The 22928-nt window shown below is 45.8% G+C and overlaps 1 protein-coding gene across 1 annotated transcript; it reads left to right on the top strand.

Moving 5' to 3' along the window:
* Positions 1-59: 59 nt before the first annotated feature.
* Positions 60-22721, top strand: KRI1 (KRI1 homolog). Its single transcript, XM_081894071.1, has 19 exons — positions 60-206; positions 1424-1497; positions 2721-2826; positions 2995-3097; positions 3924-3975; positions 4377-4411; positions 5003-5099; positions 7120-7197; positions 9981-10111; positions 10713-10833; positions 11048-11143; positions 13014-13184; positions 14567-14642; positions 15996-16108; positions 17022-17163; positions 18626-18756; positions 20337-20401; positions 20874-20969; positions 22133-22721. The coding sequence occupies exons 1-19, from the start codon at positions 122-124 to the stop codon at positions 22560-22562; spliced, it is 2202 nt and encodes a 733-aa protein (XP_081750197.1). The 5' UTR covers positions 60-121; the 3' UTR covers positions 22563-22721.
* The last annotated feature ends 207 nt before the right edge of the window (positions 22722-22928 follow it).

Below are 22928 nucleotides of genomic sequence, written 5' to 3'. Positions count from 1 at the left end.
TCTTCTCCTCCTGCTTTCCCTTTAACGGGGTGGGCGGAGCAGAACGCGCGTTCCGCAGCCGCGCGCCTTGACCCGGAAGCGCCCCGTGCCCACGTGCGGGAAGACACGGGGCGGAGGGAGCATGTCGGCGCAGCAGGAACTGAAGATCAACGCGGCGTTCGCGGCGCGCTACGGGCGCTACCGGCGGCGAGAGGAGCTGCAGCGGCGTGAGTGGCGGGCGGGGAGGGAAGCGGAGCGAGCCAGAGCAGCTAGTGTTGCTTGCACTGGCCGGCAGCGGCTCCGCGGGATTTCAAGGCAGGGGAGTCTCTCCCAGCGCTGCCTGGGCTCGAACCAGTGCCGGATTTACGTATAAGCTAAACAAGCTATAGCTTAGGGCGCCACTCTCTTGGGGGACCCCCAAAATATTTAAAGGGGGGGGGGAACTGGATGTACATTTCCAAAATATAAGATAAAAAACAAATAAAATAAAACCTACCTACAGCAACAGTGTTTTGTGTTGTGTAGGCTCCTATTTGTTATGTGCAAATGGCTTTAGATACCTATTAGGTCCATAAATTACCATATAGCATATAGTCAACACTTAACATCTTTCCGCAAGGACTGCAAGACAGAGCTGTTCCGCCTGGCCTTGGGTTTGGACTCATCTGACCCTTATGTTTCTTCCGCTTATGGTTTTGATCTATGGGCTACTATTAAAATGAGGCTGCATTTTAAATTGTATTTTTAACCTGTATTTTAAATTGGTTTCCCCCCTCCCTATTATGTTTTTTATTGTAATTTTACTGGTGTTGGGTGGTGCTGTGGGTTAAACCACAGAGGCTAGGACTTGCCGATCAGAAGGTCAGCGGTTCAAATCCCCGCAACAGGGTGAGCTCCCGTTGCTCGGTCCCTGGTCCTGCCAACCTAGCAGCTCGAAAGCACCTCAGAGTGCAAGTAGATAAATAGGTACCGCTCTGGCGGGAAGGTAAACGGCGTTTCCGTGTGCTGCTCTGGTTCGCCAGAAGCGGCTTAGTCATGCTGGCCACATGACCCGGAAGCTGTACGCCGGCTCCCTCGGCCAATAAAGCAAGATGAGTGCCGCAACCCCAGAGTCAGCCACAACTGGACCAATGGTCAGGGGTCCCTTTACCTTTACCTTTACTGGTGTTAGCTACCCTGAGCCCGGCTCTGGCCGGGGAGGGCAGATTATAAATAAAAATTTATTATTATTATTAAAAAACAGTGACAATTTGTTGTTGACAAGAGACAGCTGGACATATAAAGGGCCCCCTTACCTTCAGTAGCTTAGGACCTCATCAAACCTAAATCTGGCCCTGCTTCTGCCTGGGCTTGAACCCAGAACCTTCAGGGGCTGGAGGGGGGTCGCCCTTTGCTGCTCCTCTAACATCCTGCCCGGCTCCTTCTCTCCCTTCCACCCCTGCAGTGCAGGACCGCTATGGGGATGCAGGCGAAGGCGACGGGTCGAGTTCTGAGTCTGAGACCAGTTCCGAAGATGAGGTGAGTCCTCCTTCTGTTTTCAGCTGTGAAGAAGTTTCTGTTTTCTGTTTTCAGAAGTTCTGTTTTCTCTGCTGGGAAAACTTCTGGGTTTTTTGTTTTTTTAAAAAATGGTTTTTCATATTAAAAATTTAAAGAGATTTTTTTCAAACATAAATCATAAAAACAAGACTCCAAGGATTCTCCTGGACTTACATCCTCCCCTTTGTGGGTCCTATTATTAATCGAGAGTTCCGGAGGGTGGCAACACGAGAACAGGGCCTTCTCTGCAGTGGCTCCCTGTTTGTGGAATGCTCTCCCCAGAGAAGTTCACCTGGTGCCTTCATATCTTTAGGCGGCAGGCAGATATGTTCCTTTTTAACCAGGCCTTTGGCAGACCAGATTGACATTCAACACCCTTTTAGACTTTGGGGGAGGGGGCTGTTATTGGGTTATTGCTTTTGGTTTGATTTTATATGTTGTGTTCTTGTTGTGAACCTCCCGGAGACCTCCAGGTATAGGGCGGTGTATAAGTTGAATAAATAATAATAATAATTCCATCCTGCATCTTCTTATGATAAGCTAAATCTTTTACATCTCCATTGTGTCCAGAATTCACCCTACAAGTGATACGCCAATCCCACTAACAATTTTAACTGTTTACAATGTTTATAAATTTCCCCTGTTCCTCATTAAAATTTTGGTCTTCCTGATTTCTGACTCTTTCAGTCATTTTAGCCATTTCAGCATGGTGATGGACTAAGTTGTAACTTGGGGTCTTCTGGTTTATTAATCAACTGTTTCTCAATAACCATGATATTTTTTTAATATCTCCTCTTTGTTTCTGTCTTTTTTCCTCTTTAATATGCTATTCTGCTGCAGAAAGCAACCCCTCATCACTGCCTTGCTGGCGTCCCAAACTATGCCAATATCAGTACCTTTATTTGTAATCAAATCAAAATATTCTTTAAGATATTTTTGAGCCCTTTCAAAAGTCTCCACATTATCTAATAAATTTCCATTTAATCTCCACCTAAAGGATGTTTTATCCTTACCTTTAAAGGCAATTAGTACCGAATTATGGCCAGATAGGGTTTTTGGCAAAATCTCAGCTTTTGTAATTCTTGGACTAAGTTGATGGAAATATTTGGGTTTTGTTCTTATTGGAGGCGGCCAGGCAGGCAGATTCCCCTGAATATCTATTTCAGAATATATCCAATTTTAATTGCGCTCTTCTCCTGCGGCAGGAGCTGGACCCCAGATTGGATCGCGCTTTTTACAGCACGCTGGCGTTGCTGAAAACCAAAGATCCCCGGATTTATCAGAAGGATGTCACGTTCTACCACGAGGAAGGTAATCACTCATCCAGGTTATGATTTCTTGCCTTGGGGGCAACTGTGGAACGTTCTGGCTTGGCCCAGGGAGACTTTTCGGAGCATTTTCTGATCTAGTTTGGGTCCCGAGAGCAGCTTTTTTTCTGGAATTGTCTGTTGGGTCACCTATGGTTGCTTCTGCCTTCAGATTCTTCTTCAGACAGCGAAGGTGAGAAGCCACCCTCCAAGAAGAAAGAAAAGCCCATGTTTCTGAAGGACTATGAGAGGAAGGTCATTCTGGACAAGGCAGGGTAAGATTTACCAACCAAAAGAAGAGTGGCAGATGAAATTACTGGACTATGCCAAACTGGCCAAACTGACCGGAAAAATCTGGCACCACCAGGATCCGACTTTTCTGAAAGTCTAGAATAAATTTGTGTTATATTTGAAAGACAACTGCAAACAACTAACATCGCTAGTAGGGTTACAAGAAGTTTGTAAGGTTAAATTTATTACTTATTACAGTTTATTTAGTATGCAAACAAGATTATGATCTAACAGCAATAAGTTATACAAGAAAATGCAGTACATAGAGAATAGGTTTGAAAACCATCAGTCAGGGAGGGGGGAAGTCGCAGGCTGATGAAGCCAAAACAAAAAACAAATATCTCCTCCCTCTGTCCGTCAGTTCATCTCCAGCAGAGATTCAAAGATAGAGGGAACAGCATCCCTCTCCTCTGTGTGAGACTTGCTTTGGAGGGGGCGCTTGCCTCGCCCCCCGACAGATTATTCTTTTGCCTGGCCTAGATACGTTTCCGACTGTCCCTTTCGCTTGATTTTTATTTTGTTGGTGATGATAGCATTTGATCTCATTTTATTCTGATGCGAGTTCCCTGCCACCGCTCCATGTTTATTTCTTAATATTGAAGGTGAAGAAGATGACGCAGACAATCTCTGCACTTCACTCAGTCCCAGCTACAGTTAGGGTCGCCCCCCCTTTCCTCTGATTTGTACATCTTGCTGACTTTTTACAGCTGTCGTCTCAAAAATTAATTAAGATGCATTTTAAAAAACACACACGCTTCCCTGTGTTGTACAGAATGGAACTATCATCTCACTATCCCTCTTTTCCTACAGCAAATATGAAGATGAAGAAAACGATGAAGGAGAACCAGTTAAAAACAGAAAGGTGAGTCTGGGAATCTGGAGATCCCCGCCTGAGAAACAGTTTTTATCCAAATGTGATTTTGGTTTTAAATGCAGTGTAAGGTAGTCTCTGTAGCAGTATATTGTATTTAATTATGGGGTATCAGAGTTTTTAGGGGGTTAACCAGGCTGGGATAGCAGGGATAGTAGGCTTGTTGGTTTTTGAATGTTTGATGTAGATTTTTTTCAATTTCGTTGTTCTGTATGGGACAATGACAATAAAGATTATCGTATCGTGAACTGGGGCTTGGTGCGGCAGTTGCTGTGCAGTTCTTGGAAAATTGTGCTGTTTCTGGCCAAGGGAATTCCTGGCCCATTCTAGGAAAGGTGCACAGTTGTGGCACGGGGTATTAACCTTCTCCCTCCCCCCCCCCAATTTTTCAGAGTTACGTAGAAGAGCAGAAGCAGCTTAAGGAGAGGTGAGCTGAGAACTGTGTCGGAGGGGAGATCCAGACACGTCAACATAACAGGCTTGCGGACAATATCTCCCCACCCCACTTTTGACATTCCTCTTTGAGTGTGCCATCTTTTTCCAGCGATGAGGTGCATAAGGGATCAGGCCTCATTCCCAAATACCATACATGGGGAGAGTATGCTGCCATTACATAATGTGTGTGTTGGGGGGAATCACTGCAAGTCCACAGCAGCCCCTTGTTGTTGTTGTTTTCAGAAAACAGATTCTGAGACTGAGAATAGACTCCTTCCCTTCTCCTGAGCTGGGCTTTCCCCATCATCCCAACTCCCATCATCCCTAGCTAACAGGACCAGTAGTCAAGGATAATGGGAGTTGTAGTCCCAAAACATCTGGAGGGCCGAGTCTGGCTATCCCTGATCTATGTTGACTGTCCCTGTGCGCCATGCGCACGCACAGAAGCAACACCTCTAGTTACATATTTTTTGGGGTGCGCATGGCACCCCAAAATGAATTAAATCTGTAACCAGCGGTACCACTGTATATCTGAGTTTTTAACACTCTTTCTAAACCTGACTTTGCCCCCCCCACTATGCAGCTTCCAAAAGTTTGTGGCCGACAGTGATGAAGATGATGATGAAGGTGGAAGCTTGACATCCTTGCTGCAGAAACGGCCCAAAAGTAAAGAGGAGAAGGTGTGTGTGTAATAATAATAATAATAATAATAATATTTATTTATACCCCGCCCTCCCCAGCCAAGGCCGGGCTCAGAGCGGCTTACAAGCAATAATAAAAACAAGTAGAATGATTACAACTTAAAAACAAAATTAAAATACAACATTAAAATATTGAAACATTAAAATATTAAAATGTAGCCTCATCCCAGGAGGAGAAGGAAAGGAAAAAAGAAAGAGAGGGAGGGAATCAAATTGGCTCCAAGCTAAAGGCCAGGCGGAACAACTCTGTCTTACAGGCCCTGCGGAAAGAAATCAGACCCTGCAGGGCCCTGGTCTCGTGAGGCAGAGCGTTCCACCAGGCCGGAGCCAGAGTTGAAAAGGCCCTGGCTCTGGTTGAAGCCAAACTAACTTCCTTAGGGCCCGGGACCACTAGGGTGTTGCTATTTATGGACCTTGAGGCTCTCCGTGGGGCATACCAGGAGAGGCGGTCCCGTAGATACGAGGGTCCTAGGCTATGAAGGGCTTTAAAGGTCAAAAGCAGCACCTTAAATCTGACCCTGTACTCCACCGGGATCCAGCGCAGTTTGAAAAGCGCTGGATGAATATGCTCCCACGGCAGAGACCCCGTGTAGAGCCTCACTGCAGCATTCTGCACCCTCTGGAGTTTCTGGGTCAGCTTCAAGGGCAGCCCCGCATAGAGCGAATTACAGTAGTCAAGCCTGGAGATGACCGTCGCATGGATCACTGTGACCAGGTCGGGGCGGGAAAGGTAAGGGACCAACTGCTTGATGCAGCAAAGGTGGAAAAATGTCGCCTTGACTGTTGCTGTAACTTGCACCTCCATGGAAAGGGAGGCGTCAAGGATTACACCCAAACTCTTAACGGAAGGCAATGGCACTAATTGGGCCCCCGCAAGAGAAGGGAGATGTAAAAGAGATGCTTCAAATTGAAAGGCTAAGGGTGGCAACTTCTTCACCGTCCTATAGCAGTAGAAGTTGCTTTGCTGGCGATGCTCCAAAATTCAAGCTTGAGCATTAGCAGGCATGCTGTAAGATGACCCTGGTGATACCTGGCTTTTGATGGCCCTGTTGAAGACATCTTTCTTAATGGGAGCAGGAGGTGAGGGGCTGAACGATGGGTATACATATTTTAATAGCCACTAAACTTTGAAATGGGGGACGCAGGTGGCGCTGTGGGTTAAACCACAGAGCCTAGGACTTGCCGATCAGAAGGTCGGCAGTTCGAATCCCTGCGACGAGGTGAGCTCCCGTTGCTTGGTCCCTGCTCCTGCCAACCTAGCAGTTTGAAAGCAAGTCAAAGTGCAAGTAGATAAATAGGTACCGCTCCGGCGTGAACGTAAATGGCGTTTCCGTGCGCTGCTCTGGTTCGCCAGAAGTGGCTTAGTCATGCTGGCCACATGGCCCAGAAGCTGTCTGTGGACAAACGCCGGCTCCCTCGGCCTATAGAGTGAGTGTGCAACCCCAGAGTCGTCCATGACTGGACCTTACGGTCGGGGGTACCTTTACCTTTAAACTTTGAAATTTTAATGTTCAGATAAATGTAGCTGCCTTTAGTCAAGGTCAGGGTGGTGTGTTTTGGTTTTGTTGTTTAGATTTATATACTGCGCTTCGTCTTAAGTTCTTGGGGTGGTTCACTGAATAAAATACAGGATAAAAACAAGCACATAATCTCACGTTGCCACCCTCTAGACCTCATGTGGAGGAGGCACACAAAGAAGGGCCTCGGATGATAAACAGAGAATCTGGAATGGTTTATATGGGGACAGGTGGACCTATAGGTATTGGGTTCCTGAGCTGTTTAAGGCTTTATAGGTCAGGACCAGCACTTTGAATTGGGACCAGAAGCTAGTTGGCTGCCAGTGCAGTCAGCCAGGATCGGTGTTCTGTGCCCAAGCCAGTGAGCAACCTGGCCTCCAGATTCTGTACCGGGTGAAGATTCTGAATAGTTTTCAGAGGCAGCCCTGTGTATAATCCATGACATTGTTGTCTCGGTTCTACTGTCTCTTCTGTTCTCTCAGGAGCACGAGGAGGCAGACTACATCAGTTGGTTAAAAGGTCAGGAGAAGCCACAAGCAGAGGAATCGCTCCAGGACTTGGTATGTATTATTATTATTTTTTAATATATATATTTTTATTTATATGCTGACAAACAAACATAAAACACATAGATGTACAATATATTACAAACAAAATACAAATGCTATATAAATGTAAAAATAAAAATAGAAAAAAGAGCAAAAAGGGAAAAGCAAAGAACGTATCTCAAAAATAAGATATGTATTAACCTAAATTTGAATCCATTTTCTTTGTTGACTTCCTTCGTCCTCTACATGGGTCTAATATCCACCATGGTAATCTGCTTTCTTTAATCTTCTTCTTAACTTACTTTCTATTTTGATTGTCCTTGTTCTAACCATACATCAGTGTACAGAAGTTAATTAAAACAAGTCCAAGAAGTAATATGTGGGCATTGCTTCTTCAGATAATCACTATATCACTACAAAAAAATCACTACAAAAAAATTGTACCTAAAGATTTTCTTCATTTCTTCAAAGACCAAGTCCCAGAAGCCCTTAACTTTTTCACATTGCCACCACATGTGTATAAGTGTGCCCTCTGATCTATTGCACCTCCAGCATAAGTTGGATTTAGTTTTATACATTTTTCAGATTTTTGTAAGGTGTCAAATACCACCTGGTATGCAATGGGCTTGGGGACCCGTCACTTTGGACGACACTGAAAAATGGGCTACAATGATTGGCAGCCCTATCTGGCTCTGTATGACCACTCTCTGGTTTGTGGCTTCTTCCTAATGAATTAAGGCACTGTTTCCCTCAGACCTAGACAAGATTTTTGCAACAGGCTCCAGGAACAGCTGCGACTCCCAGAAATGCATGATTGGGGTTGCAGTGCCTCTCCCAAGACGCTCAATGTGCTGGTCTTGGTCTTGAGAGTCTCAAGTTAGCTAGGAGAAGGGATCCGACCATTTGCTGTTTCCTTAAAAGGTAAAGGGACCCCTGACCATTAGGTCCAGTCGCGGATGACTGGGGTTGCGGCACTCATCTCGCTTTACTGGCTGAGGGAGCCGGCGTACAGCTTCCGGGTCATGTGGCCAGCATTACTAAGCTGCTTCTGGCAAACCAGAGCAGTGCATGGAAACGCCGTTTACCTTCCCGCCGGAGCAGTACCTATTTCACTAGTTGCACTTGACGTGCTTTCAAACTGCTAGGTTGGCAGGAGCGGGGACCGAGCAACAGGAGCTCACCCCGTCGCGGGGATTTGAACCGCTGACCTTCTGATTGGCAAGCCCTAGGCTCTGTGGTTTAACCCACATTTCCAGCCGCCTCAATAAAGTAACGGAACAGAAACAAGCATCTTGACACAGAAAGGATTGGGCTCCGTTAATTCCTGAGTCCTGCTAAATCCACACCTCGAGCTGTTTTCTGCTAGTCTGAGGCTAGCAGAACATTTTTCTGCGTGAGCAGGCGCTTCCCCACGTTGCTCCAGGAAAGCATGTGTCTGCCCCATTGATTGATTGATTGATTAATTGATTGATTGAATTTATATATTGCCCTATACCCGGAAGTCTCAGGGTGGTCCACAGAAAAGGTCACAGTATTTAAAATTAAAATAAAAGCAATAACCCCATAACAGCCCCCCCAAGAAAGATCCACATTTTAAAAGGGTATGGGATGTCCATCAGGTCAAAGGCCTGGTTAAAAAGGACCGTTTTTTCCTGATGCCTAAAGGTGTATAATGAAGGCGCCAGGCGAACTTCCCTGGGCAGAGCATTCCACAGACAGGGAGGCCACTACAGAGAAGGCCCCGTTCTCATGTTGCCACCCTCTGCACCTCTCGAAGAGGAGGCACACAAAGGAGGGCCTCATAAGATTATCCCAGGGTCCGGGCAGGTTCATACGAAAAGAGGCAGTCCTTGAGGTATTGCGGTCCTGAGCCGTTCAAGGCTTTATGGGTCAAAACCAGCACTTTGAATTGGGCCCGGAAACTAATTGGTAGCCAGTGCAGTCAGACCAGGATCGGTGCAGTATGCTCAAACCGTCTTGTTCTGGTGAGCAACTGAATTCTGCACTTGCTGAAGTTTTTGAACCGTCTTTAGAGGCAGCCCTACTTATAATGTATATCACACACCGTTAGGATGAAATGGTCCTTTGTTCTGAAGAAACCAGAGGCCTTCCTTCTGGGCATTGTCGGCCAATTGGTGTCAAAGAAGGACAGAACTTTTTTTATGTACGCTACAACAGCAGCAAGAATACTTATTGCAAAGTATTGGAAGACACAAGATCTACCCACTTTGGAAGAATGGCAGACGAAGGTGATGGACTATATGGGATTGGCGGAAATGACTGGTAGAATCCGGGACCAGGGAGAAGAGTCGGTGGAAGAAATTTAAAGACTATCTACAGAAATATTGTAAAATTAATGAATGTTAGATTGATGTTGGATAGAAATTAAGTGATTTCCAGCTGTAATGCTTTAAGAGAATATGAAAAAAGGGTTATAAACAGGTAAAAATCTAATGGTAAGGATTTGCTGAACCTACAATTTGAAGTGGAATACAAAAAAGGGAGGTATGAGGAGGTCCGGGAAACAAGCTAAAGGAAAACTAGCAATAGAAAATCTGTGTGTTTTTAACTATTTTTATTTTGTATTTTTGTTATTTTTTTCATTTTTATTGTAATACTTGAAAAAAATCTTAATAAATATCCTATTAAAAAAAAGGATGAAATGGTCCTTTGGGGGGTTTCTGCACTGTCCCTGTCTTCCAGAGGAGTCTTTGGGTGTGGGCTTGATGGTATGGTGAGCCTTGCTCGGGTCTTGAGGCGGGTGACTTCATTTCGGGTTCCCTCTGTTTCCCCAGGCTCCCCTTAAAGAATACTGGAACGACCCACAACTCGATGAGGGGGAGCGGTTCCTGCGAGATTATATCTTGAACAAGCGCTACAAGGAGGCAGATGATGGAGGGGAGGAAGAGGAGGAGGAGGACGATGGGTGAGTGCCGAAGGATGGATTTTTGAGTTCCTTAAGGACAGGGCATAACTCTCCCTGGTGTGTCTCCCCCTGTCCCCAATCCAGGTGAAGGTAGATGGAAAGGAAATTTAATTTGTTTAGCTCCCCTCTTCCCCCATTCACTAATAGTGCACCTTCATGGGCAAGATCTAACACAATGTCACTTAATGGAGGTTGATAATCTCTGGGCATGCCTTCTATAGTGACACCAGGATAACCTTATTCTTCCCATCTTTATTGGTAGAAATTAATTTTATTTTTTAAAAAATAACTCATCCATGCTCACATGGTCTAGAGGGTGGTGTTCATGGGTCCATGGGCTAAATTATTTGCACAGTGTTCTTTCCTCTTAAAGTTTTTTATTTTCCCCAGCAATACCAGGAAAGATCATGCTTACTAGCTGCTTTGCTTCTCAATATTCTCTGGTTGGCCTCTGTTATTTTCTCCTACCGATAGAGAACCTACCTCAGGACTCTATACAGGCTCTTGGGTACCCCATAAGGGATAAAGTAGCAGTTATTTCTTATAACACTGTCCTTGCGCTATATTCCCTCTTCCTGCTCATGTGCTTCCGTCTCCACAGGCTCCCCGGAGCGCAGCTGGCTATATCGGATTCGTCGGATGAGGGCGAGCTGTTCTTCAAGAAGCAAGAGGATTTCGAGCGCAAGTACAACTTCCGCTTCGAGGAGCCTGAGGCCCAGTTGGTGAGGGGAAACGTTCTCTGCCTGCACAGGCCTGGGAAGTTAGGCTTTCTTCTCGGTGTCCTGGCGCCATTACGTTATGAGTGACAAGAGGGACGTCCTCTCTCTGTGAGGAGACTGGGGTGATGAAAGGGGGTGCTGCTGGGATCTCTGCTCATCTGAAGAACGCGAGGCTGAAGAGTTGTTATTTCCTTTTCTCCGATACCTGTACCGCCAGATGAAAACATATCCCCGCAACATTGCAACCTCGGTGCGCCGGAAGGACGAACGCCGTAAAGAGAAACGGCAGGAGACTCAGGAGCGCAAGAAGAAAGTGAGTTCTGCACAGCTACGAGCAGAGGATGTTCAGCACTATTGGGCTGCCTAGGAGGGCTGAAACTTTTGCCTATTATTATTATTATTATTATTATTATTTGAATTTATATACCGCCCTATACCTGGAGGTCTCAGGGCGGTTCACAGAACAAAATCAAAATATAAAACCACAAAATATATAATCAAAACGAAAACAACAACCCAATAACACATCCCCAAAACCCCCACATTTTAAAAGGGCATAGGGCTTGGGTAGGCAACCTAAGGCCCAGGGGCCGGATCCGGCCCAATTACCTTCTCAATCCGGCCTGCGGACAATCCGGGAATCAGCGTGTTTTTACATGAGTAGAATGCGTCCTTTTATTTAAAATGCATCTCTGGGTTATTTGTGGGACCTGCCTGGTGTTTTTACATGAGTAGAATGTGTGCTTTTATTTAAAATGCATCTCTGTTTATTTGTGGGGCATAGGAATTCGTTCATTTCCCCCCAAAAAATATAGTCCGGCCCACCACATGGTCTGAGGGACGGTGGACCGGTCCACGGCTGAAAAAGGTTGCTGACCCCTGATATAGAGTGTCAAATCAAATCAACCAAAGGCCGGGTTAAAACGGAACGTTTTTGCGTGGTGCCTAAAGGTCTATAATTAATCATTTCATTTCTGTACCGCTTTACATTTTTCAGAAAAGAGCTCAAAGCGGTTTACAGATCTACAATAAAACATCAAAAAAAGTAACCCAGAATAAAACGTTACTGAAGAAAGTCATAGATAAATTATACATTCCAAGCAACATACCGTATTTTTCGCTCCATAAGACGCACCTGACCATAAGACACACCTAGTTTTTAGAGGGGGAATGCCAGAAAAAAATATTCTTTAAAGGGAGCGCTGAGCAGAGCCTGTATGCATCCCAGACTCTGCTCAGCGCTCCCTTTCAAGAGCTCCCTTTCCCTTTTTCCTCGGGGAAAAGCCCCCAAGAGCCGCACACACACTCCCTTTAAAGGGAGCGCGGCTCTTGGGGGCTTTTTCCGGGAGGTGGGCGAAGGGACTGACGGGCTAAGCCAGAAGCTAGAACAGCAAGAGGAAGTGCTGCGCAGCGGGATGAAGGCTCACTGCTGCCCTGCAGAAGCTTCGCGTGGCTAAGCCAGAAGCTAGAACAGCTGCGCAATGATCCCTCTTGCTGTTCTGGCTTCTGGGATAGCTGCATAGCCTGCATTCACTCCATAAGATGCACACACATTTCCCCTTACTTTTTAGGAGGGGGAAAGTGTGTCTTATAGAGCGAAAAATATGGTAAATAATGGGAAACTAAAATATTAAAGATTTCAAAATAAAATATTGCAAAGAAGGTAAACTACGGAGCACACGTTTAATGCAGCAAAGTTAACCCCCCAAAAATCTGAAACATTTCAAAAGGAAACATTACTAAAGGAAGTCCAGTATAAAATGCACACTTAAAACAGCATAATTAGCAAGGAAATAAAATATAACCATAAATGTGGAGCATATCTGCTGCTTTTGCTGCCATTTCTGCCAGTGGTGGTTCATGGTGGGCGACAGCAATGGAAGCTCAGGCTCAGTGACCTGGGTCTGCACTCAGACAGCCAAGGTGATCTCTGGTCTCTTCAGCAACCTCAGCTTTTGTAGCTGGAGTCAGTCCAGACCCCGCCCTCCCAGGTCAGGTGGGAAAAGTCCTGCAAAGCGGGGAGCAGGTCTCTCAGGACTCCCAGTGAAGTATAGGTGGGTTCAGGCATGAAGGCGCCAGGCGAACTTCCCCGGGGAGAGCATTCTTCAGACGTAGATCTGGGTGCTGGATGCGCCAAATAATGGCCTCCTCCCATAATACTGTGCTTTTCTTCACCCTAATAGGAGAAGGCTCAAAAACAGGAGGAGCTGAAGCAGCTGAAGAACCTGAAGCGCCGGGAGATCCTGGAACGACTGGGGAAGCTGCGTGAAATCACCGGCAGTGCAACCAGCACCTTCCAGGAAATGGACCTCGAAGGGGACTTTGATCCCACCCAACACGACCAGCTCATGGAGGTGGGTGCATGTTGTATACCAGTGCCAAGGGTTCTGGCTGGCAGCCAGAAGACACTGCCCCAGCCCCTCTCCAAAATGGTAGGGCCATGTCAGCTGAATCCCCTTCTCCTGCCACAATGAGAAATTGAGGGAAGTAGATTTGGCTTGTCGTTTAACAACAGCTCAGTGAATTGGTTTGAAAATGGGGCAGTGCTTTTGCCCTCTAGGCAATAGCCAACTCTTCTTTTTTTTTAGAAATCATTTTTATTTGTTTTTACAAATATCAATTTATAGCATTCCAAATGCATATCCATGTATAGAGATTACTCTGAATCTCAAGACTTCCCCCTCATCCCCTTCATGGGCCCTGTGGTCAACATTTACAACTGCATATTCTTCTATGCAGCCGTACCTTGGAAGTCGAACGGAATCTGTTCCAGAAGCCCATTTGACTTCCAAAACATTGGGAAGCCAAAGCGCAGCTTCTGATTGGCTGCAGGAGCTTCCAGCTGTTTGGGGACAACAAATCTCATCATCCGTGTGCACTGGGCCTGTTAGCCAGGGATGATGGGAGCTGTATTCCCAAAACAGCTGGAGGGCCAAGTTGGGCCATCACTGCTTTAGGCAGTAGCCAATGCTTGAATTGAATTGTAGAGCTGGAAGGGACCCTGAGGACTGTCTAGTCCAGTGTTTCCCAACCTTGGGCCTCCAGCTGTTTTTGAACTACAATTCCCATCATCCCTGACCACTGGTCTTGCTAGCTAGGGATGATGGGAGTTGTAGTCAAAAAACAGCTGGAGGCCCAAGGTTGGGAAACAGTCTAACCCTTCTCCCGGTATGCCCCACGGAGGACCTTAAGGTCCACAAATAGCAACCTTAAGGTCCATAAATAGGTCCCGGGCCCTAAGGAGTCAGATTAGCCTCAACCAGAGCCAGGGCTTTTTCAACTCTGGCTCCGGCCTGGTGGAACGCTCTGCCTCACGAGACCAAGGCCCTGCAGGATCTGATTTCTTTCCGCAGGGCCTGTAAGACAGAGTTGTTCTGCCTGGCCTTTGGCTTGCAATCAACTTGATCCCCTCCCCCTCTTTCCTTTCTCCTTCTGCGATGGAACTCCTATTTGGGGACTTCCCTGGCTTTTTCCTGGCCCACGTAGGACCAGTCTGGATAGTTGGCCTTGGTGAAGACTTGATGTTTTCATCCCCCCAAAAGTTTTTGATTTGAGTTTCTACTGAAACGAGGCTGCATTTTAATGTTGCATTTTAATCTTGTTTTAAAGTTGTATTTCAATCGTTTTTATACCTGATGTTAGCCGCCCTGAGCCCGGTGGGGTGGGGAGGCCTGGGTATAAATAAAATATTATTATTATTATTATTATTATTATTTTATTATTCTGTTTCCTACAGAAATTATTTGGGGACGAGTATTACGGAGTTGGTGAGGAAGAGAAACCGCAGTTTGAGGCAGAAGAAGGAATTGACGGTATGTCTAGAAGATGCCCTGGCACATGGGCAGCTTGCCCTTGGTCTGAAAACAAATTTGCTTGTGAGGTCAGCATTGGGATCCCCAATTCTAGAGCAGCCCCCCCCCCCGCCCCTTGACCTGGTGCTGTTCTGGGTGAGGATGGCAGGATCTGTTTGTCCAAACCATCTGGAGGGCACGAGGTTGGGAATGGCTGCTTTAGACGGGCACCTGCTCAGGTGGCTTTTAATGATGTGTTTGTGGGGTGTTGCATGAAACTGGATCTACTCTGGCTTGATCCAGCAAGGTTCTTGTTAGTCTTCATTTTGGCACATGGAAAATTGTTGCAGAACCGGGAGATGTTTTTGGCTGGGAGAATTTTTGCTGAAGAAAACATGACTTGGGGACATGAAAGGAGAAAGCAAAAGAAGCCGGGAGTATTTTGCAGAAGCTGCCCACGTAATCTGGAATCCGCCAGGAATGTTAAAATGACTGCTGTGCTTTAGATATCCTCAGGAGTCATTTGGTGTATTCTTGCATGACACTTGTTTCTTTTTTTTAATTTATATATAATTTTTATTAAATTTCTGATTTACATTTCAAAATATTCATTTAAACAACCTTAAATCAATGTCTTCTCTTCTTCTCTTTCCATGGTTCATTTTGCGTACCACCCATCCTTCATATTTTACATAAACTAAACCATTCAGTAATCCATTGTTACATCCACCAGAACTTATTTTCACTGTTGAATTTATCTTAATGCTACCAGCATTCTTTACTTAATATATGGGTGAAAATTGTGTTCATTTAACATTTTCCAGTCTTTTTCCAGTCTACATTCTTTTTGTTCCCTTATTCTATATGTTAAGTCTGCAAGCTGCATGTATTCCATCAGTTTAAATTGCCATTCTTCTTTGGTTGTTACCTTCCTGGTTTTCTATTTTTGGGCTGACAAAACACGAGCCGCAGTCGTAGCATACATAAATAGTCTTTTTTGACGCCTGGGAATTTCCCTCTGAATTATTTCCAGCCAAAAGGACTCTGTTTTTTGTTTGTTTTTTGGAAAAGTACTTTTAAACATTTTTTTCAATTCATTATATATTTCCCAATACTCTTTTACCCTTTTACAAGTCCACCACATGATAAAACGTACCCTCAACCTCATTACATCTCCAGCACGTGAAGCTCATTTCATGCCTACAGATGCCTTAACAGGGGGACGCTATTTCTTTATCCATCCCAACTTTGGTTGAGGGATTCTTGGGCATTACTGCATGCCGGTTCCTGGGTGAGGTTCAGAAAGCAATGGGACCAAAGGAATCGTTAGCTTAGAAAGCAAAAATGTCTTTTTCGTCTTCATCCCGAATGCAGATGAGTGGAATTGGGACAAGTGGACAGGAGGGGATGGAACTGAAGCAGAAGCTGACCTGGGGCTGCAGGACGACGAAGAATACTACCCCCACTGCGAGGATCCTGACTTTGTGGTATGTCTGGCTTGCATTCTTAACCAGGGGGCCCAGCTCTGGTTGCTGAGGTGGTGCGGGTCTTAATAATAATAATAATAATAATAATAATAATAATGATGATGATGATGATGATGAAGCGATAAAACATCAAACATTAAAAACTTCCCTAAACAGGGCTGCCTTCAGATGTCTTCTAAAGATAGTTGTTTATTTCCTTGACATCTGATGGGAGGGCGTTCCACAGGGCGGGCGCCACCACCAAGAAGGCCCTCTGCCTGGTTCCCTTTAACCTCACTTCTCGCAGGGAGGAAACCCCCAGAAGGCCCTCGGCACTGGACCTCAGTGTCTGGGCTGAACGATGGGGGTGGACATGCTCCTTCAGGTATACTTACGGGACCGCCTCTCCTGCTATGCCCCGCAGAGGACCTTAAGGTCCATGAATAGTCATAGTTTACAGGTCCCAGGCCCTAAGGAAGTTAGATTATCCTCCACCAGGGCCTGGTGCATTTCCGGGGTGCGTACTATCCTGCACTATCTCTGCAGCTTTCTTATGGCACCTGGAAGCATAGATTTGATCCAAGGTGGGAAGAGTGCACCCAATTATTCTCTCCACAGTCTTTACAACCCTGGACAACATTGTTTTTTAACTGACCGTGCAGCTCCCAAACCACACACACAGACCATAAGTTAATACACTCTCAACAGTACAATGGTAAAATGCCATCAACAGGTCCTTTGAGAGGTTATTTTATGAGGGCGGGGGCTTATTGCTGTATGTCTGGTTGTGTTCTGGTCTTGTTTTCCCTGCATGACTTTTGGCACCAGGGGAGAAGGGAGGCTGGCTCTGCTCTCCTCCCGGGGTTTGCGACGCCTGCGTGAAATGACCCTTGCTTTTCTCCTCTCTGCTCCCTTCCACAAACCACCTCTTCAGATGGATGCCGATTATGACCCCACCCAGGAGCCAGGCCCCTCCAGAAAGCAACGGAGGCTGGAGGTTCCCCTTCTGGGCAAGAAGAAACGCAAGTCGCATTTTGCAGAGGCTGTCAGTCGGGAGAAAAAACCCTTTGACCCTGGTAAGGGTGGTAATAATAATAATAATAATAATAATAATAATAATAATAATTATTATTATTATTATTATTATTATTATTATTATTATTTATTTATACCCCGCTCTTCCCAGTTCAGAAAACCGGGCTCAGGGTGGCTAACAACAAATTTAAAACACTTAATTGATGCAACAAAAAACAGCATAAAATACAGTATAAAACGTGAATAACAATAAATTCAGAATTCAAAAATCAGTTTAGGGGGGAAATCCATCCAATAAACATTAGATGGTCACCAGGGCTAGCTGGTTAAATTAGTCCTATTTGGGCCAGCGAGGAGACCAGGGGAGAATTAGCTGTGGGATCCCAGAGCGGGTAAGATGGGCAGGCCTTACTTGCATGGCGACTTTTGCCCATAGAACCTCTCCCAGGCCAGGTGGCGTCAATTGCATTTGAGAATTGTTGGAACTGAGAGAGAAGGGGACTCTCTCTCGCTCTCTTTGGGTGATGGAGGCTTCAGTGAGAGAGTGAACGCTTCTGGGCATTTTTCAGCTTCCCCATTTAGTGAAAATCTCCTTGCCCAGCCAAGCTTATTTCTCTCTTCCCTCCCCCCGCTCTCTCTTTTTAAAATTATTTATGCTTCTCAGGTTTATACATTTCATTAATTTCACAATCATTTTAACGTTTCAAAATTTGACTTCCTTTGGTTCCTTAAATTTATTTTTAATACCTTCTGCATATCCAAATTCACCTTAATTTGCTCGATTATTTATCTACTTTAAATACTCTTATAAAACTGCAGCTTATTACAGTAATCCTGCCGATGTTCTTATCTATTTAAAATTTATCTGTAAATATTCAATAAACCATTTCCATTCTTTTATAAGAAGTTTGCTATCTTGATTTCTTATTATTCTGGTAAGTTTCGCCATTTCTGCATATTCCATAAGTTTTTGTGTCCATTCTTCCTTTGCTGGGACTTCTGCTTCTTTCCATTTTGGTGCGGGTAACATTCCTGCTGCTGTGGTAACATACATAAATAAGTTTCTTTTTATTTTATTTTAAAAAATATTTTTTCTTAAATTTTATTTAACAAATTTAAATTCAAACATTAAACATCCACATCATCATTTAAGTTTCTCTGAATCCTTCAACTCTCCTCCGCCCTTCCATGGTTACAGTTACCAATCTTTTTTCCAACTGCTTCCCTTATATTCTTTATTTTTTAAAAAAAGAAATAATCCGTTTTTTACCATAGTTTTTCGTACATTACAAGCATTATTGCAATCCTGCCAAAGTTTTTAATTGTCAACAGTGTTCTCTTAAATACATTGTAGATTTTTTACATTGGGGAAAAATACGCATCAATAAGTTTCTATACAATTTAGGTATTTCTGTCCTTAAAATTCCCCAAAGAAAAGCTTCTGGTGTTTTTGTTTTGTTTTTTACAAAAATTATTTAAAACTAACTCTCTTTCTCTTTGCAGAGACAAAGACCTTTGAGCAATACCTAGATGAATTCTACCGCCTGGACTATGAAGACCTGATAGGGGACCTGCCTTGCCGTTTCAAGTACCGAACCGTGGTCCCCTGCAGCTATGGCCTCTCGACCGAGGAGGTAGGTAACTTTACCCTTTGGCAGAGACTCAGAGACTGAGGCGGATTTCTTTTCTCCCGCTGGGGTGGGGAGGACCGTTTTCTGTTTTGGTAATACAGGGGTACCTTAGGTTACATATGCTTCAGGTTAAAGTCTCCGCTAACCCAGAAATAGTGCTTCAGGTTAAGAACTTTGCTTCAGGATGAGAACAAAAATCGTGCTCCAGCGGCACAGCAGCAGCAGGAGGCCCCATTAGCTAAAGTGGTGCTTCAGGCTAAGAACAGTTTCAGGTTAAGTACGGACCTCCGGAACGAATTAAGTACTTAACCTGAGGTACCACTGTATATTAGACGAGATCCAACAAACTGAAGCTCAATCCAGAGAAGATTGAGGCACTGTTTGTGGGCGGTTTGGTAGACTGGATGGATGGAAGATGACCTGCTCTTGATGGAGTTACATTCCTTTTGAAGGAGCTGGTATGTAAGCTTGGGGATACTTCTGGACCCATTGCTTGAGACTCAGGTGGCCTCAGTGGCACGGGGTGCCTTCTGTCTGCTTCGGCAGGTGACCCACAGATGCCCCTGTTTGGACAGGGATAGCCTAACATCTGACATCTAAGCTCACGTAACCTCCGGGCTAGATTATTGCAATACGTTCTACATAGGGCTGCCTCTGAAGACGATTCAGAAATTTCAGCTGGTACAGAATGCGGCAGCCAAGTTGCGCAAGACCAGGGCTATGGGCCAGTCCACCGTCCCTCAGACCATGTGGTGGGCCGGGCAATATTTTGAAGGAAAAAATGAACGAATTCCTATGCCCCACAAATAACCCAGAGATGCATTTTAAATAAAAGCACACATTCTACTCATGTAAAAACACCAAGCAGGCCCCACAAATAACCCAGGGATACATTTTAAATAAAAGGGCACATTCTACTCATGTAAAAACACGCTGATTGGTGCAACATTCGGACTACCTCACCAGAGTGGTGCATGCTCTGGTTATCTCTCACTTGGACTACTGCAATGCGCTCTGTGTGGGGCTACCTTTGAAGGTGACCTGGAAACTACAACTAATCCAGAATGCTGCAGCTAGACTGGTGACTGGGAGTGGCCGCCAAGACCACATAACACCGGTCTTGAAAGACCTACATTGGCTCCCAATAAGTTTCTGAGCACAATTCAAAGTGTTGGTGCTGACCTTGAAAGCCCTAAACGGCCTCGGTCCAGTATACGTGAAGGAGCATCTCCACCCCCAACGTTCTGCCCGGACACTGAGGTCCAGCACCGAGGGCCATCTGGCAGTTCCCTCCCTGCGAGAAGTGAGGTTACAGGGAACCAGGCAGAGGGACTTCTTGGTAGTGGCACCCGCCCTGTGGAATGCTGTCCCACCAGATGTCAAAGAGAGCAACTACTACCAAACTTTTAGAAGACATCTGAAGGCAGCCCTGTTTAGGGAAACTTTTAACGTTTGATGCATTACTGTATTAATATTTTGTTGGAAGCCTCCCAGAGTGTTTGGGGAAGCCCAGCCAGATGGGCGGGGTATAAATAATAAATTATTATTATTCAAATAAGAAATGAATGATTCTTTCTCCCTAGATCCTGGCAGCTGATGACAAGGAGCTGAACCGCTGGTGTTCTTTGCGGAAGACCTGTATGTACAGGTGAGGTGCAGGAAGGATGTGGTGTCTGTCTACACTGGAAACCGAATAAAAGTGGGGATCCTGCTGTGTGCAGTGTGGCTTGGGGACCAGGACTCCTGGGATCTAGCCCAGTCCTGGTTGCGCTGGTCACCGCGACTCGTGCTTCAGTTTTTTCGAAGAATTCAAGATTTTCTGGCAAGTGACAATGAACAAAGGGGCCTGCAAGTTTGGGAATGGGGCGGAGGTGTCGGCTTCTGAGTCATAGAGCAATCCACCGCAGCTCCAGTCTCTAGCTAAGAGGAATCTTTGCAAAACCTCTTGGCTTTTCGGGGGTTCTGCACCTGCACAAGGCGTCATCCACTACCTGCCATGCTGTTGTCTACGATGAGATGGTTTTGTTCCTTGCTCTTCCCCTCCCACCGCCATCAGGGTGGGAAGGCAAGGGAGGAGGGCACCTTTCATGTGGCACCTGACAGGTGTATTCTCCATGCAGGTCTGAGAAGGAGGAACTGCGAGACAAGATGGCCTATGAGCAGAAAGGCCAGAATACTTGGAAGAAGAAGCAGGTTCTCAAATCCCTTCAGTCAGAGTACGTGCTCTATTCTATATCTATCTATATTACTATTTTATTTGGTTTCAAGATTGCATTTTAACACTCAATAATTATACTCTTTCAATGCTAATGACTTTCTGCTTGTCCATCCTCAAAGTTCATAAATATAATTTCACGTAACTGCATTTTAAAGTACCCTCATGTCAAGCTTCATCCTCTTTAACAGGTTTCTTAATATAATCTACTATTTTTTTCCCTTAAACTTCAAACCCCACTGTGGACTTCATGTATAAAGAATTACTTTTTAAGTCAGGCATGTCTAAAGTCCGTTTTGAGGGCCTAATCCCGTCCACCGGTTGGTTTAATCCAGTCCCTGTGGCAGTTTATTTCCTGAGGTAAAATCCTAAAAAAGGCCAACAACTTTGCTCGGCCCTCACAGCATCATCAAATCTGGCCCTCTTTGAAAAAAGTTGGGACACCACTGTTTTAAGTAAACTTGGCAAGGGTTTTCCTGTCCTCTTTGCAAGGATCTAAGCTTGAGTCTCTTATCGGTGCCATCAGTTTGGTCATATCTGCGTATTCTTTTATTTTTGTCAGCCATTCTTCCTTGGATGGTATTCTTTCCTCCTCCCCCTTATGAGCATAAAGATTTATTGCCACTGTGATTACTGTATTTTTCGCTCCATAGGGCGCACCTAGTTTTTAGGGGGGGGGGAATAAAGGGGAAAAAATTAACCCCCCCTCCCCAGCCCCCAGAACAGGCTGCTATCCGCAAGCCTTCAGAGCCCGAAGGCTTGCGGATAGGTGCCTGAAGCCCGGGGAGCGCAGCAGGAGTTGGTGCTGCGCTCCCCGGGCTTTAGGCTGCAGGTTGCTCTCTGCAAGCCTTCGGAGCCCGGCGGGAACTCCCACTGTGCTCTGAAGGCTTGCGGATAGCTGCCTGAAGCCTGGAGAGCGAGAGGGGTCGGTGCGCACCGACCCCTCTCGCTCTCCAGGCTTCAGCGAAAGCCTGCATTCGCTCCTTAGGACGCACACACATTTCCCCTTCATTGTTGGAGGGGGAAAAGTGCATCCTATAGAGCAAAAAATACGGTACATTCCCTCCTGAGGCCATCTCTTTCACTCTGCAACGCAGCAGTAGCCCTCCGAGATCCGCACAATGTTTTCATCCTATTTCATTCATCCGTTTGCTCCCCTTTCAGGCCGGAGGAGCTGGAAGGCAAAAAGAAAACACCAGGCAAGAAAGGAAAGAAGGGCAGGGACAAGGCCAAGCGCCAGGAGCTGCCTGCTAAAGAGCTGCAGCCGCCCAGCGCCGAATGCGAGGAAGAACGGCTCCTGCTTCCCAAGGGAGATCCCGGACCGAAACCAGCGCCAGCCACAAGCAGCAGGGTGGAGACTGCCACGCCACAGGACCCCCCTCCTGCCCTCCCCAGAGTCCAGAGGCCGAAGAAGAGAAGCAGGAAGGGGGTGGCGCGGGTGCGTGTGGGCCGCTTGGAGTTCAGCCGCCAGCGACTCCAGGCCTACGGCCTCAACGCAAAGCGCCTGCACTTCCGCCAGCTTCTCCGCGAGAAAAGGCGGAGGAAGCCTAAGGAGGGCACTCAAGACCACGCCAAGAAAGCAGCTCAGGCCTGAGCTATCCTGCTGTGGCTCATCTTCGGAGCAAAAGTTTTCTTTCCTTGGACAAGCGACCTGTTTGATGGCTGCAAGCAATGGCCCAGAAGGTAGCGCTTGGTGCCTCTGGGCTTCAGGGCAGGATTTGTGCAGAAGAATGATTCAAATACATTGTCGGTTGATACCTTTGTCCCTCTTGGCATTTTGTATCGGCTCAATTGCGTCCTTCTGTTCGTCTACCCCAGTGTTTCCCAAATGGATCTCCAGCTGTTTTGGACTACAGTTCCCATCATCCCTGGTCGCTGGCCCTGCTAGCTAGGGATGATGGGAGTTGCAGTCCAAAAGCAGCTAGAGACCCAATATTTGGGAAACCTTATTGTAGCCTTG

The sequence above is a fragment of the Podarcis melisellensis genome (genome assembly GCF_964234715.1).
Source record: "Podarcis melisellensis genome assembly, chromosome: 17".
In the NCBI taxonomy this organism is placed as follows: Eukaryota; Metazoa; Chordata; class Lepidosauria; order Squamata; family Lacertidae; genus Podarcis; species Podarcis melisellensis.
This window is presented reverse-complemented; position numbering and strand designations above follow the sequence as displayed.